The sequence below is a fragment of the Paramormyrops kingsleyae genome, chromosome 4, assembly GCF_048594095.1.
Source record: "Paramormyrops kingsleyae isolate MSU_618 chromosome 4, PKINGS_0.4, whole genome shotgun sequence".
Classification (NCBI taxonomy): Eukaryota; Metazoa; Chordata; class Actinopteri; order Osteoglossiformes; family Mormyridae; genus Paramormyrops; species Paramormyrops kingsleyae.
The window spans coordinates 43,131,801-43,147,715 of record NC_132800.1 but is presented as its reverse complement, the minus strand read 5'-3'; the positions used below and the strand labels follow the sequence as shown (position 1 = coordinate 43,147,715).

Sequence of the window (15,915 nt, the reverse complement as noted above, 5' to 3'; positions counted from 1 at the left end):
GACACACTGATGTCAATTATCAGTATTTCTGAACCCTCAGGGAAAGGGAAACCAAAATAGGGACAGAGAGAGACAAAGGGGAGAAAATGAAGAGTCATCCAGGCTTGGTTTTGCTTACTTTAGTGTGTTGTGACCTGTTAGTTATCACCATGGTAACGCTGCACTGTACAGATTCTAAATCTCTTCACAACTATAGAAAAAAGAAGAAAAAAGCAAATGCTGGTGTGGAAAATGGGCCCAGTGTTAGGCTGCGAGCTGCGACGCTCAGCCGTTTCCATGCCTGTGACGCGATTCTCCCATCTCAGAGCCACATCAACTGTTTTCAGAGTGAGTCCCTCTGAATGACGCCGTCCAGAAGCTAACCATGGATTTTAAAATAAAAAGCAGCATTTCTCTTCCTGTCTTAATTCTATTGATACAGACTAACAGTACTAAAAGCAATCAAACCATTTGAAATCAAAACAAAACATAGTGATTACCTCTAAACAAATGTCCCTTAGTATGATTGTGGGTGTTTACCTTTTATTTGTACAGTACAGGCAGCTTCTGTGGAGGACAGGGAAAACAGCTGTATTAAAGGGTCCCACCCTCACTGACCCCCCAGTGACCCCTCTGTTACCTCCCAGCCTCCAAAACTACCTGAGGGTCCCAATCCTCAGTGGACACCTACCTAGCAGGTCGCCCCTTAACACGTGGTCCCTTAACAGTGCAGTGTTATGTTCAAAAGTCCCACATACCTGAGCAAACAGAAACAGTGAGAAGTATGTGATGCACGTAAGCGCATATTGACGTAGCTGCTAACATGCAGATACACATGCAAAGGGCTTATGACAAAACATTTCAAAGTTATTTGTTTGTTTATGAGTGTTACACATACGTTAATATCAAACACGTAAAAATATGGTATTGAGACTCGAAAAACAGGTATTATGAGTCATATGATGCCAGTGGAATGTAAGATGCAGCACTGGCGGCAGTGCAGAGCCCTGGGGTTAAGGTTAGGGACTTGGGTTATGCTGAGGCACTGCGCTGTGTGGATTCTGGCTGTCATGTAGTGCCACATCCAAACCCAGACAGTCACATGCAGCTTAGGCCTGAGGTTGGCATGGCAACCAGTCTCTAGGAAGCACCGAGGCACACATCCTGGCCCTAGCTGTCATGTGGCCTAGAGAACCAGGCATCACCATGGCAACACCTCCGGGTCCTTTGTGTCCTTGAGCAGAATTTAATGTATTGTTGGGTAGGGGGGCAGGGGGGTTCCAATATTGGGAGGATTATCAGCCACCCCCCCCATCCACATTATTATCTTTTTTAATGCTTGTTGCTTGTTTCAACTCCCAGTAAAGAATCTCACAGTGAGATATATGACGGTCTCACACTCTCTCCACACCGCCACACGTTTCATTTTAGCTTCATCAGTTGGGTCAGGACCTATGCTACACTCTGCACCTGTTTGCGTCACCTAGTCTCTTCACATACCAGGTTTTACTGGATTGCGACAGTATGACGTTAGTCAGTCCTGGATGGGAGGAAGGGTGTGAACACCAGAAGGAAGTTGTTTCCAGTCTCTGTTAAGAAACAGCATCCCGCTGTTATACCTGAAACGTGAGCCACGACGACAGGAGCATAAAAACGTGATTAACGGTTATTTTAAATGTCGATAACACTGGATTTTAATAGTAAATACACGCTGTAAATAAACAACCATTGAATTTGGCTGGGAAACTGTATTTTCTTTATAAAGTACCGTCGACACGTTGCTGATTGTGAAATGGTCCTCTGGGAGCAGCATACTATGACTGATGTGATTGACGTGCTGTGTAATCGCCCTGCCTTCCTGAACAGACTGTAATGGTGGGAGTGTCTGGCATTGAGGCTCCCTTTGCCTGGAGCACATTGCTACTCTTTGTAACTTTAAACTCAATTTCCGCACATAGTGCTTGTGTGCCCTGTTCACTTTTGTCGGGATCTGAACAGCTATCGGACACACTGTTTTTCGGCTGTCGGACACAAATAATTGGCTTCTTCTGATTGCCCTGGTGAGTCGCAAAACAAATGGGGCACCCGTGTCATGCAGGGCTGGAAGAGCCTCAGCGATTTCTCCTCCGCTAGGATGTACTGGCGCACAAAGGTAAGAGCATCCGCAGCACATCATTTTAATAAACCTCTCAGTGATCATTTAAAAAACATTTACTAGCCATTGTTTTATTGATTTTTTTCTAAATTGCTGAAACAAACAGGCTTTTGTAATGTTGACTAATGCCGAGTGACAGACAGGTGATAGTCATCTAAAATGAACGAGACACTTCTTGCAAATAGATGTGTCATTTAAGTTCTCCATTCCCCAGCTCAGCCCAACAGGTTTACATATATACACTATGGGTGTTATATTCACATGTGTGTCTTTGGTACTGGAATATAGCATTTTGGGGGCCTTGCTGGGGCAGGATCTGCCAACTAATGCTGTGTGGTAATAGGTACCTATAGGTACATACTCAGTGTGGTATGTACCAGTACAGGTTTTACACGGAGACCATAAAAACACAAAGTCACACATTGAAATCTTGGGCTGGGCATTCAGCTTAAAATCAGCAAGGTCCGCTTTCATCAAGGGCACTAGAATAGGCTGATGGTTGTGCTCTTTGATGGGACACCAGGTAGCGTCTCACTGAATGTCTGATTGATCTCCCACTGGCCCATAGCACCATCACCATGCTGAGCACAGACAGCTTTGGTACTGGCTTCTGAAGGTTATTTCATTTGAACGATACTTAAGCTGGAAAACCTACAGATGGGTGACAGGCTTTAACTGGCTAACCTGTAAAATCTCCCATCACACCTGGGCTGCCAGGCAGAAAATGGTGGAAAATCTGACAGTTTCTGTGTAAGTGAGAGTTAAAGGGAAAACTGAATGGAGAAGGGCGCTTTGTAAGCAGCTGTGTGTGTCAAATTTACAAAACTAAAGCTAGGCTGAGATATAATGGGAAAGCCTCTTCCCAACAGACACTCCATCTGTTCCTGTTTTCCAAACACAGACACATTCAGTCTGTTCCTGTCTTCCAAACAGACACACTCAGTCTGTTTCTGACTTCCAAACACAGGCACTCAGTCAGTTTTCCAAACACAGACACACCCTATCTGTTCCTGTCTTCCAAACATAGACAATCAGTCTTTTCCTCTCTTCCAAACACAGACACACTCGATCTATTCCTGACTGCCAAACACAGACACATTTAATCTGTTCCTGTCTTCCAAACATAGACACTCAGTCTTTTCCTCTCTTCCAAACACAGACACACTCGATCTATTCCTGACTGCCAAACACAGACACATTTAATCTGTTCCTGTCTTCCAAACATAGACACTCAGTCTTTTCCTCTCTTCCAAACACAGACACACTCGATATATTCCTGACTGCCAAACACAGACACATTTACTCTGTTCCTGTCTTCCAGAAGGATGCTGTGCAGGACCACAGACTGCCTCCAGACCCCTGGAAGCCTCACTCTTCTCGGCCTGCTCTGTATCTGGCTTCTCCTTTTTCACCTCCGAACAGGTACAGAAATCAGTCTAGCATCTTGACAAGGATCATTATGCTCACACAGGGAGAAACATAGTTCACTTACACAACTGGGAAAGAAGTGATTGGGGGTAGTAGTCTCTAGGATACTTGCTTTTGACCCTAGGTTGTCATGGTGTCTTTAGGGCACTTAACTTTGACAGTAGGGTGTCGCTATGTCTCTGGGGTACTTGATTTTGACCCTAGGGTCTTACACTACCAAGAGGACACTAGCACAGTTGTGAAGAGAATGTAGCAATTCTGGACCCACAGAGCCAGGGGCAGCATTACATTCCAGGTATGAGATGCCACAGTACCACCCCTGATGCAGCTTCTTCAGGATTTTTACAAGCTGTGGCTAAAATACAGTCATTACGTTCAGTAATGGCAGACATTGCAGGAATTCCTGAATTCAATGCAGGGCATTATAATGTATAGAAGCTCAACCATGTAAAAGCTGCTTAAAGTGTGATTGTCTGTTCAAGGTGAATGTTTTGACTTGATGATGTCAAGCCATAGCCTAGGTTACATGATGTAAGGAAACATTCTTCAGAGGTCACACAATATATTTGAAAGACACAGAAGAGGCCTGTGAGATTATGTGGAGGCTCTGCACACATCAATGGAGTGGCCAGAGGGCTAAGACCCTGGATTTGTTTTGAGTTGCCATGGCAATGGCTAAAGCAGAGGAGTAGCAAGGATAGACAAAGCAGACTGGATAATAACGTGATTTACCCACAGGCCCTTAAATAATGTCGATAATGCCTAACCAATCAAGTTACCATGTCCTAGAGCTCCCAGTCACCTCATTCACTTCACACTAAACTGGCTCATGTTGTATGACTTCCCTACAGTGAACTGCTACTTCATGGTTGAGTCCAAGGCTGAGTTCTTGCAGGGTTGTGGTGACTACTGGACCTCGCTGGAGCAGGTGCCGGCGCTCGTCCAGGTGACCGTGTGCATGGAGGTGCGAGTTCTCTCCCCTGGCCCATGGACAGCCTTTACCTATAGCTCCCCAGACAGCCCGCTCTATGACCTAGCGCTGCGGGGCGATGGACGTGGCCTGGAGGTGTGGCTGCTGGGAGTGAAGCACCGCTTCCCGGTGTCCCTGAAATCCCACCTCTGGCACCACGTCTGCCTCCGGCGCGATGGTCACACCTTACTCCTGGAGGTGGATGATTGGGCCGAAAAGCGCGCCGTCACTTCTCGGGCCATTCCCCCCAGTGGGGAGCTGCTGCTGGGATGCAAGGGGCACCGTGACTCTCAGGGGGGGGCGGGCCAGTTGGAGCTGTACCTCTTTCGCATGTGGGAGGACATGGCGGAGCACAGTGACTGCAAGGATGGTGGAGTGGTGAGCTGGGACTCACGCAAGTGGGCTGTAGCAGGCACGGCAAAGGTCTGGGACAACAAGCTGCCCTGTGGTGAGTGGCTGGGCTCCGTTACCATGGTGAGCAGGCTTCCGTGCCAGGGATGCCTGCTGGGTGAAGTGAGATTGGACTGGCCCTTCACTGAAAAATAGCAGCTATTGTGTGAATAGCTGAACGAGAGTAGGCGTTAGTCAGCAGCTTACGCTGATATACGCACATGACTTTCCCCAAGCAGGAAATGCCAGTTATCCCCTTTCAACAAGAATGACTCATAACTTCCATCGTAACAAAGAAAATATTGCATGCCTGATACTAAAAATAGCCATGTTAATATTTGGAACTATTTAGAACACTTTACAGGTAGACGGTATGCGTAAGTCAATTAATTGACTAATTACATGACTTCATGGTCAGAGACCCAACAATAATATCCCGAGGCAGAGCGTGTTACCGGGAAGCACAGTGATGTGCGTATGTGAGAGTCCCAGATCTGACCTGGCTGCTCTTTACGTGCCGTGTTTCATTTTTCAGGTCTGAAACGAGCAAAGCGAGAAGGTAAGTGCTGCACATTTTGGGACTCTTAGGGTACTGGGGGAGCAGGGCTGATTTGTTTAGTGTCTCATATCCAATGGGAATAATACAACTTCTGACTGACATAAGGAGGTAAAGAAGCAAATTAAAACGCAGTGAGAATAATCGCAGCTCTGGTTGAGCAAGTGGTTGGCTTCACCTCCCCTGGGAGACATTCTGGAAATAATACATCTGTGCCATCAAAGTTTGTGCTCCAGTTCGCTTTGAATGAGTGACTAAAATGAAAACCCAAAATGTTCTGGAACATCCTCCCAGACTTTGCCTCAGTGCCGACTTTCCTGGGCTCCTCGCTCTCTGTTGGGCCTTCTTTCTCCAGGACCTTCCCTTGCTTTTTGCTCAGCTGCTGCATTTTGCTTTAGCTTGATGGGCTTGATCAGCCCCTGCACTGATGTGTGTGCGGTTTTAAGGGGTTGGCTAACATGCTTCCTAAGGTGCTGGACGTCAACGTGACCAATCAGCTTCTTCAGTCATAGCTTGTCTCCTGTTTACTGAAAATTCCAGAACCTTTACCCATCGGCGCATCTAAGAGTCCAGATCCAACTGTCACGCCCACCCCTGTGCCATTATCCAATCACAGTACAGCTGCAGCCACAACCACAAACTCTGCCCCCATCATTCTCATGCCCCCCACTGGGCCTGCAAACAGCAGTAAGTCAGGGCCAGGTAAAGCTTCCTGCTCCTCATGCACTGTTCTCTAGCTTGACTACCTGTGCAAAGCAAGAGAGAAAAATGACATGATTGTCATCCTCTTTGCCTTCCTCAGGTGCTAGCAACAAGGTGCTAGAGCCACAGGACGCATATAAGAATCAGCTGGACCTGAACATCAATGCATCCTACAGCTCAGGTATGGATACACGAGAGCCCCAGCAAAGCATAATGCTCTGGAAAGTTCTGACCCCTTTAGCTGACACCAGGATTAATTGTTCGCCCACTGTCAGCTTATAATCGCTTTAAAAATGTGAAAGGATGCCTAAATAAATTAAAAAGCTAAAAAATAAAACTACAAGTTCATCTCTGGGGCCTTTAAGATGGGTATGCACAGATAACTCTGACGTGTGTCTCCTTGTGGTCCCCTGTCACTATAAGCGGACTCAGGCGCTGCCTGTCTGTGTTTCAGTGCTTCAGCCCGTCCAGTGTAACTTCTCCCAGTTCTGCGCTGATGACAGTGAGTATGCTGAGAGCGTCCCAGAAAAAGTCAGCCACAGCTTCGCTGTCAATATTACATGAAGCACTTGACTTACAGTACTGAATAAGTAAATTATACAGTGTACATTCTATCAATTAAACAAATCAAATGAAAGTTTTATTAAAGTGTATGTCCATTAAATCACTGCTTTATCAGAAATGAATATGAAATATGTGCTTTTTATATTAGTGAACAGCAGGGTGGGTCATGTTGTTTTTCACATACCTAATAAGTGTGTCTGTCCTACAGGGGCATATTACTGGATGCCTGTCTCTGTGAATACCTCTAATGGCAAAATCAATGAATCAGAGATCAGAAGCTGGGTACGAATTTTCTGGGCTCCTTTTGTGACTTTGTGAGTGTCTGTGTATATCTGTGTGCGTCTGTGACCGTGTATGTGCCTGTATGTATGTGTTTGTGTGTGTATGTGTTTAGTTTAGTGTGCATGACTCTCTGGTGCCCCCTCCACACAGCTGTCCGAGCTGTTTGCCAGTGTCCCCTGTGTGAGCCCCAGTCACGACGAACCCGAGGCCACTGACTCAGCACATAAATACACTGACGGTCTGTTCTCCACAATAAGCAGCCCATCAGAAATCTGGACAGGCAGTATCACGGCCAGCTACGGACCGTTAAGCCAGAGGTAGGACCCTGCCCATTAAAGGCAGCACTACACAAACAGGAACAGACTGAGTGTGTCAGAAGGCAGTGTTTCTGTGTGTCTTATCACATGCTGAGCGGTGTGACACATACATGTGTATCTCCGACCCTGCAGGAAGTCGGCCTGCAGGAATGGAACAATCAATCAGTTGCAGGTAAGCACCCGCCAGATTTCACATTCAGCATCCTCACACATACTTTGCTGCCAGCTCCTGAACCTGCCCGTCTTTCAGGGCATTAATGTGACCTGTGATGGGAAGAATCAGACAAGGTCAGTCTCTCACCCTGAATCCAGTTTATGCATGTTCTAGCTGCCTGGTTCTGGCTTTCTGTCTGAGTGGTATACCCACCCTTTTCCCCCTGACGTCCTGTTTGAGTGGCACACCCCCCCTGTCTCCTCCTAATGTCATGCCTGAATGGTATGCTCCATTCACCTCCCTGTGATACTTTGTCTGACTGGTATGCCTCACACGTTGCTCCCTGACACTCTGTGTGATTGATGGGATGTGGGTGCCTGTCTCTGACTCTCCCATATGAGCAGTGTGTCCAAGGTTCTCTCGCTCTAGCGCCCCCTGTACACCCCTCCCCCCAGGACAGGCCTCTGTAGTGTGCTGCTGCAGCTAAGCCAGCCTGTGGATACCTGTCTGCTGAGCCAGGTGCTGCAGGAGGATGGGGGCAATGGCACCATTCGTGCTTCCCTTCTCGGAGAGGTCGAAAGAGTGGGTGAGTTTCAGCTACGGTGGGAGTGTCCACCACCTTCATCAGGTAATACAAGGTAACACAGAGCTCCAGCTGAACACAGGGTAATGGTGCGTTCGATTATTTCTCTCCAAGTCGGAACTCGGATGAAAACGTCACGAAACGTCACGAAAATCGTCACTTCCCGTTGGAAACACGCCCCTTTTATGACGTTGAAGTCGGACAAGATTTTGTTGTCCGAGTTGCCCCTGTGACGTAATTTCAACATGGCGACTTGGTTTGTTTGTAGTTTGTTTACCGTTCGAAAAAAGAATATCGCTATGAATGTATTAAAATATTTTATAAAGCTTTTAATGTGGTTTGACTAGTTCGTGTTTCTTGTTTGTCTCTCGGAAAAATCTCCATTTCTCCATTTTCTCCATTTGGAAAACTCCAAATCTGCTAAAGTATAAAGCAACAACACACAGCAACGTGTTCATGGAGGCAGCCATGTTTGTTCCGAGATGTGGATAGCTCGAACGGGAGATTGTCGGACGTGATGTCACTCAACTCGGAATTACCGAGTTCCAAGAGAAAAACGAACGCACCATAACACAATGGCCTTTATACTGAGCTCGACAACACAGTATAACACAGACAATGACACAGCATAATACAGAGAGTGACACAGTGTAACACAAACAGTGATGAGGTGATGAGGTCCTACCAGGATCATGATACTGTCTGCAGCAATGGAGATTCCAGAGCTCACCAACGTCTTGGTGTCTTTAGGTAAAGGCCTTTGTCTTATTGGGGACATGCTGACCCCCAATGGCAGATTAGTGAAGTGCATTTCACCTGCCCCCCTCTCTGAGGTCTGCTCAGCTGAAGGGCTCGACAACGTCACATGGTAAGGCCCGGTTTAGCATGGGGGGAGGGGGATCTCCCCAGGTTTCCTGCCTTCAGCACACGCATGTGACCCCCTGATGTTGTCCTTCAGCGAAGCTGTGGAGTTGTTGAGCGGCCCCGTCGAACCCCAGGACCCTGACAGCCAGCTCTGCAGCCGTGAGTCTGCTCCAAACCCGAAGTTCTCTCACGCTCATGCTCCGACGCCACTAACACCAGTATGTGCAGATTAATGCCAGGGAAAAAAACAAGCATGAAATACACTCAGGCAGCAAGAAAGTAACACAAACAGTCAACAATCATCACTGATGATCAGGTGCTGAAGATGCACAGATACTGCAGTCAAGTAGTAGCTATAATCAAGCACCACGAGCTATCAGAGACAGTGTATTGCACTACTGACAACAAGCATCAACGATACTAAAAACAAGTACGGCTATGTGAAATTATCCTTAAATATCAAATTCCATAAAGACTAAAATCAGCACAGTCCATTAAAAAGCAAGCAGCCTGTCACAGTTGAGTAGCACATTCAGTAAACAAGTGCCTTGATCTTATCTAGCTTCTGGAGGGATGCAGCATGCCTGCGATTGCTCTGCGTTTTGCGGTGACACAGGTAAGGACCGCAGTCCTCCATGGGGCAGGGGGGGTGACCTCGCCCCCCCAGCAGCACTGACGTCTGTGTCCCCTGTGCTGTCACCCTCAGCTGTGTACTACACCGTGGTGCTTAACATCACCAGCCCGACCCTGAGCATGGCGGACCTGCAGAACACGGTGAGTTCACTTTGTGCCTCTTCGTATGTGTTTGGTATTGAGCAAGGCCCTTAACCCTCATGCCCCCCCCCCCAAATGAGCCATTGTGCCCCCCAACGCCACCCACTAAGGACACCATCATTAATTTTACTGTGTTCATCCCAAAACTACAATCTACATACAGCGCTTCACCACCCCCGTCAACAACGTTTACCCTCGCTATATATTATTATATATTTAATTTTATAGAATGACACAATGCACATTATCTCACTATACTTTTATTGTGCGTTAAAATTAGGGTAACATTATTCCTTCCTGGATTCCCCCCAACGCGAAAGCTTCGGTTGTGACGTTGCACAGAATTCACAGCTAAAATCAGAGCATTCAGTCTTGGGACAGCTGATATATGGGAATCGTTACTTGGTTCATTTAGCTTTAAAACATTGAGAAATGGCTCACAAGTTAAAAATATCAGAATTTGCAATGTTTGTTTTATTTTGTTGAAGAGTATTACCTTAAAATGAGGGTATGAGCAATCTTTCATAAACATTCACCTTTTGTTTATATCTCATGTATTGCTATCCTACGTAAAAATATTGAAATGGTTTTTGGTCCCTCCCCCGCCCCCCACAAAAATCTTGGGCCTGTATGCCGGATATGTCCTGGCTCCGGCAGTGACCTGTGGTCAGTCACCAGCATGTTTGTACATGTGCCGATACCACCAGCAATGTCATGGGTGGCTTGTTCTCCCGCAGATCTCTGAGCTGAGCTCACCCCCACCCTGCAATACCTCTGATGACAGCCAAGAGTGAGTGCAGCCCCCGCCCCCCCACGCACATACACACACACGCGGGCGTGACAAACATGTACCTGACGGTCTGTTTCTCACAGGAATCTCTGTGTGCTGATGTCGCGAGTATCACAGCTGTACCAGGTATGTGTGATTTACATGCGTGTGGCCCGTGCCCCAGTCATAGTCCCGTGTCTCCCGTTATGAGACGGTGCCTGTCCACGTGAGACGTCCTCCTGCAGCGTGTTGTGTCTGTGTGTCTACAGGGAACCCATCTTGAGTGCCATGGCATGGACGTAAGGTATGCCCTTTCACTCCTTGGCCACAGACAGGGTCCTGCTGCTGTCTGATAGGTCCACGTGGTTCTGCCCCCATCTGATTGGTCCACCTGGTCCCCAGGCTGTACAGCTGCATGGTGATGCTGAAGCTGGCCGGGCCTCCGGACGCCTGCTCTGTCAGTGCGGTCCTTTCCAGTCTGCTCCAGAATGACAGTGCCATCGCTTTCGATGGCCTCGTCACACGCACAGGTGTGGCCCGCGATGCACAAACCGCTTCGGGATTCTGGGAATGCCTGTACTGCCAGTACACCCAACCTGCCCTGTCATCCCCAGCGATCTGCGGCTGGCCGTCAGAATCTGCCGCCGACCTGCTGGACTCCAGCTTCACCTGGGTCTCCACGGATCTGAACGCTTCTCAGATATGCGGGGTGCAGGACCCCATCATTCTCACTTGGTCAGTACTGCCCCTGCCTGGTGGGCCACAGCAATTTCGCTCACAAATAGGGCAGCGTGTGGCTCAGTGGGCTAAGCCTGTGTGCCGGTAATCAGAATTAGACATCACCAGATGAGAAGACTGAATGAAATAACCTTTTGCCACTAGCATCACACTTACATATTTGCTGTGTGTCTAACAACAAAGATGTAAGTACTTTAAGAGCAGATTGAACTGGCCCTGTAATCTGCTGTGCATGTTATCTGAAAACAGTATGATCTGAGTGATTTGTTTTTTGTTTTTTTGTTTCTTTAGCCAGGATGGTGAAACCCTTAGTATTCTTCTGAATGAAAGCTGTACAGCTCTGCCCCTCCCTCCACCCAAATCCAAAGAGAACATCACCACAGCCAACAGCCTCACACAGGGCAGCACAGTGGAGTCTCCCAGCATCACAGCACAGAATATGACAACACCTTATCCAGCCAACTCGAAACATTTTAAAACTACAACAGCTCCACCCAAGTCAACCATAAAACGTACCACAGCATTGCATAACACACCTCTTCATCCTGAGAATAAAACAGTTGTGTATACTACATATCCCAGAAACACCAACAGCACTGACCCTCCAGGCACAAGAAGAACCACAGTTCCAAAAGACCTGCCCACTGCCGTCACCATGACAACCACCAGCACAGGTAAACACCTTAAGAATAGCTGAGTCCCAGTCTCTCCCACAGCTGCTAAGTGACGGTCTGTGTACTTCCTCTGCAATAGTCATGACAACAGGGATTAACATAGCCCTGCTGCTGAACGAGACCCAAGATCCCCTCACTCTCAATATCTCCATGGTGGAGAAGGTAGTGTCCCGCCTGGAGGAGGTGCTCTCCAGTCCAGACATCAGCCTGTCCCTGGGTCACTCGGCAATCGCCATCATCAGCAATCTGCTCGGTGCCCCTGCTGCTGCTCTGGCATCATTCTCCACCAGGTGAGGCCCAAGTGCTTGTGAAGTGCTGATTAGGAGGCTGGAGCTCACAGCTCAGGTGGGAGATTCTGATCCTAGATGGTACTTTAGCAGAAGATCGTTGCCATGCAGTCATTGTCAGAAAGCAATGGGCAGGGGTGCCGATTGTTTGGGTCCCATGAAAGCATATCGGGCCTCCAACCCTGACCAATCCAGTTATGGTCCAAATCGTCCCACCTTTCCCTCTCTTTACTGAAGCAAAGAAATCGTAGAATTGCAATTCCACGGAGGTGCCTCTGAGGCTAATATAATGCTGATCACATACCCAGAATGCCTGTCTCCCTGCTTAGGATTATCAGGATTGTGGACATTGTGGGCTTGAAGCTGGTGCTACCAGACACAACAGAAACCATCTCTGCAGATTCTCTTGCTCTGGCTGTGAGGAAAATAGACGCCTCAAACTTCCAGCGGACAACATTCTTCGTCTCTGATTCTGGCAGCTTGCAAGTATGACCAGCGACGTCATGAAACATGTCATATTCATCTGATCGCTTCATCAAACCCCACCATATGTTGAGGAATCTGACCTGTTTACTGCATGCCCTATAGATAAATGTCATCAACGAGCCCAAAGCCGCAAACACCTCTGCTTCCCTGGGCTCCATCACACTTCCCTCCTCCCTGACTGATGGACTGACCCCCGCAGATAAACCACTGGCCTCCAGGATCCAGTTCAACTACTACCTGAATGGCACTCTATTCCAGGTATTGAGCAAGGCCCTTAACCCCCATGCCCCCCCCAAATGAGCCATTGTGCCCCTCAACGCCACCCACTAAGGACACCATCATTAATTTTACTGTGTTCATCCCAAAACTAATAAGCAGATCTGCCGATCTCTCCCAGGCCCATGGCTACAGATCATCTATATATACAACAACCCATGCCAGGAGAGCTCTCCTTCACTAGGCCCCTCATCTGTATTCTTTACAGGACAGAAACCTTGGAAGCCAGAAGCTGAACAGCGGCGTTCTTGGCACCAGTGTGGGCAACCTGTCAATCAAGGACCTCAAAGACGACGTGATCTTCACCCTGAGAAATGCACAGCCTCCCCAGGTGTGTTACTCAGCTTCTGGGAGGCCAGCACACTCCTGAAAGGATCCAAACTTCACTCCCTATAACCCTTTTTCTCTCATGTCTTATCAGAGCTCATCAAAAGTCTCCTGCGTGTTCTGGGACTTTAACTTTAATGGTGAGTTGGTGTCCATTGAGTGTCTTTCACTGAATTCTGTACGCTGCGTAGGTCCTAATAATCCTTGTGAAGATAGAGGGCTGCTCCCCTGACAGTCGCGGAATTCTGTAGCTTTATGCCAGCAGGTGGGGGCCCTCTAGCTGTATGGTGGCCACCGCTGCTCATGTTTCGATGTTCCATGGCAGGAGGATCAGGGGGGTGGAACACAGCTGGCTGTTCTGTCCAGAATGAAACAGATGAGCGAACTGTCTGCAGCTGTAACCACCTGACCAGTTTTGCAGTGCTGTTGGTGAGTATACTGACCAGTTTTGCAGAGCTGTTGGTGAGATTATGAATAATTCCAATTTGGGCCTTTTTCTTTGAGTCACAATTACAAGATTTGTTGATATACAGCTCTGGAAAAAAATTAAGAGACTACAGCAAAAATTTTCTCAATCTATGGGTGTGCATGTGTGAATAACACACACACACACACATATATATATATATATATATATATATATATATATATACATATGCACAGTACTGTGCAAAAGTCTTAGGCAGGCAAAGAAAATGATGTTTAGATTATCCTCGTGTTGGTGTAAAACTATGATATTATGCCTGTCAAAGTGTGTCAGCTTAGCCATTTCAGAACCTCTGCTAATATCATCCCAGTATTTGCAGCGACCATCCAGTGCAGCCATGTATTTTTTGACTTGGCCACTAGCTCACCTCATACAGCTACTCAATCTGTCACTGACTTTTTAAACCAATTTATTTAATTATTTAATTGAGCTGTTGGTGAAATTGAACAAAATCATGGAATGGCTGAGGTGCCCCTGAGGAGAAGTTTGGGAACTGAAGCGTTGTTCATCTAGCCATCTAACTAGATATCAGTAACTTTTTAGAAAACAGAAGAAATTACTACTAGTTTTTGTTGTGTTACTCTTAATTTGCACATGTTCTAATGTTAAATTGTGTTTTTTTTCTAAGCCAAAGTACACTTGCTACCCAGATAAACAGCTTTAAACATTTCTTTGGACTGCATAAGACTTTTGAAGGTCACTTAACGTCATCCTATGATTCGTGAGAAACTGTCGGATAAGTTAACGCGCATCTCTGCCATTAGAATGTCACATCTGCCCTAGCTTCTGACCTGGCTGGTTTCTGGTCGTTCCCAGTGTCTCCTGCTTCACCTTATTCTTGTGTATTGCTGTCTTAGAAATTCTGAGCCTGGAAGCAACCTGCTGCTCAGTGTAGTCTTCTGCCAGCAGAACCACGATTAAACCAGGATTTAAGAATGCAGATTTTAAAAAACCTATAGAGGGGTCTCTTAATTTTAATTTAATTCTTCAGTGACATATGAGCCTGTGAGAGGGCAGCTGGCCAGCAGGGCTGGGAATTTGTGATTAAGGAGCAGAAACATCTAGCCAGGTGCCTTTAATATCAGGTACAGTTCTCAGGATTGTGTTCTGACTTCTGTGTCGGACCTGCTGGTTCTGTAGGACCTATCCAGGGGTGGCATCAGTGATCGCCAACAGGACATCATCCTCACCTTCATCACCTACATCGGCTGCGGGGTCTCCGCCATCTTCCTCTGTCTCACCTTGCTCACCTACCTGGGCTTTGAGTGAGTCACATTTCGGGAATGTCGTGCCACCTGTGGGCCATAATATACAAACACACCAGCAGCGAAGAGAGGGGGGCTTTGGGGAGGGGGGAGTTCTCATGTTTCCAGAAACTGTGAGGTTGAGGATAGATGTCAGATTGAGCCACTGCTCCTCCGTGACCTCATCCCCTTAGGAAACTCCGCAGGGACATCCCCTCCAAGATCCTGATCCAGCTCTCCCTGGCCCTGCTGCTGCTTAACATGGTCTTCCTGCTGGACTCCTGGCTGGCGCTATATCGTCAGGCCGTGGGCCTCTGCATCTCCACCGCCTTCTTCCTGCACTACTTCCTGCTGGCCTCCTTCACCTGGATGGGCCTGGAGGCTTTCCACATGTACCTAGCACTGGTCAAGGTCTTCAACAGCTATGTGAGCAGATACATGCTCAAATTCTCTCTGATTGGCTGGGGTAAGTCACCAAGGGCCAGTGGGTTTTATAACATATTTGACATATACATCGTAACAAATACAGAATATAGTATATTTTAGCCAAGTTTAGCAATGATTTTACAACAAATGACAAACCATCCAGGGGTTCCGCTGGTCGTGGTCATCATCGTTATTGCCATCAACAAGGACAACTACGGCCTGATTGCCTACGGGAAGTACGCAGACGGATCCACGGATGACTTGTGAGTTTGCCCGTCATGTGACAAATGTCTCTGTTAGCTTTATTATATTGGCTGCATGGCTTATTTTGACACATAGTCATGGCCAAAGCTCATGGTTTAACACTAGAACCAGCATTTTTTTCCAACCTCCTTTAACTGCCAGCAGCGACACTTAAACCTCCTTAACTGCCAGCCCATCGCATTCGCATATCCTTCACCCATCAAGAAAACAGTCAGTCAT

General features: G+C 47.3%; 1 protein-coding gene across 3 annotated transcripts in view; it reads left to right on the top strand.

Moving 5' to 3' along the window:
- The first annotated feature begins 1,463 nt into the window (after positions 1-1,463).
- The window catches only part of LOC111838075 (uncharacterized), a 17,746-nt gene continuing 3,294 nt past the window's right edge, over positions 1,464-15,915 (top strand). Inside the window, exons 1-31 of one of the 3 annotated variants that reach the window (XM_023800665.2) lie at positions 1,464-2,131; positions 3,456-3,556; positions 4,414-4,980; positions 5,458-5,481; positions 6,019-6,165; positions 6,281-6,361; positions 6,635-6,682; positions 6,953-7,026; positions 7,177-7,343; positions 7,476-7,515; positions 7,594-7,631; positions 7,953-8,083; positions 8,831-8,948; positions 9,039-9,103; positions 9,507-9,560; positions 9,651-9,718; positions 10,456-10,508; positions 10,592-10,634; positions 10,757-10,791; positions 10,890-11,017; positions 11,102-11,222; positions 11,517-11,899; positions 11,979-12,189; positions 12,516-12,672; positions 12,775-12,930; positions 13,157-13,279; positions 13,370-13,415; positions 13,601-13,704; positions 14,903-15,027; positions 15,201-15,472; positions 15,596-15,695. In XM_023800665.2, the coding sequence (XP_023656433.2) occupies positions 3,460-3,556; positions 4,414-4,980; positions 5,458-5,481; positions 6,019-6,165; positions 6,281-6,361; positions 6,635-6,682; positions 6,953-7,026; positions 7,177-7,343; positions 7,476-7,515; positions 7,594-7,631; positions 7,953-8,083; positions 8,831-8,948; positions 9,039-9,103; positions 9,507-9,560; positions 9,651-9,718; positions 10,456-10,508; positions 10,592-10,634; positions 10,757-10,791; positions 10,890-11,017; positions 11,102-11,222; positions 11,517-11,899; positions 11,979-12,189; positions 12,516-12,672; positions 12,775-12,930; positions 13,157-13,279; positions 13,370-13,415; positions 13,601-13,704; positions 14,903-15,027; positions 15,201-15,472; positions 15,596-15,695 (3,776 nt within the window). In that variant the 5' untranslated portion in view covers positions 1,464-2,131; positions 3,456-3,459. Of the gene's footprint in view, positions 2,132-3,348; positions 3,557-4,413; positions 4,981-5,457; positions 5,482-6,018; positions 6,181-6,280; positions 6,362-6,634; positions 6,683-6,952; positions 7,027-7,176; positions 7,344-7,475; positions 7,516-7,593; positions 7,632-7,952; positions 8,084-8,830; positions 8,949-9,038; positions 9,104-9,506; positions 9,561-9,650; positions 9,719-10,455; positions 10,509-10,591; positions 10,635-10,756; positions 10,792-10,889; positions 11,018-11,101; positions 11,223-11,516; positions 11,900-11,978; positions 12,190-12,515; positions 12,673-12,774; positions 12,931-13,156; positions 13,280-13,369; positions 13,416-13,600; positions 13,705-14,902; positions 15,028-15,200; positions 15,473-15,595; positions 15,696-15,915 lie in introns of those variants that run through there. The other 2 variants (XM_023800663.2, XM_023800664.2) reach the window with 2 other exon arrangements.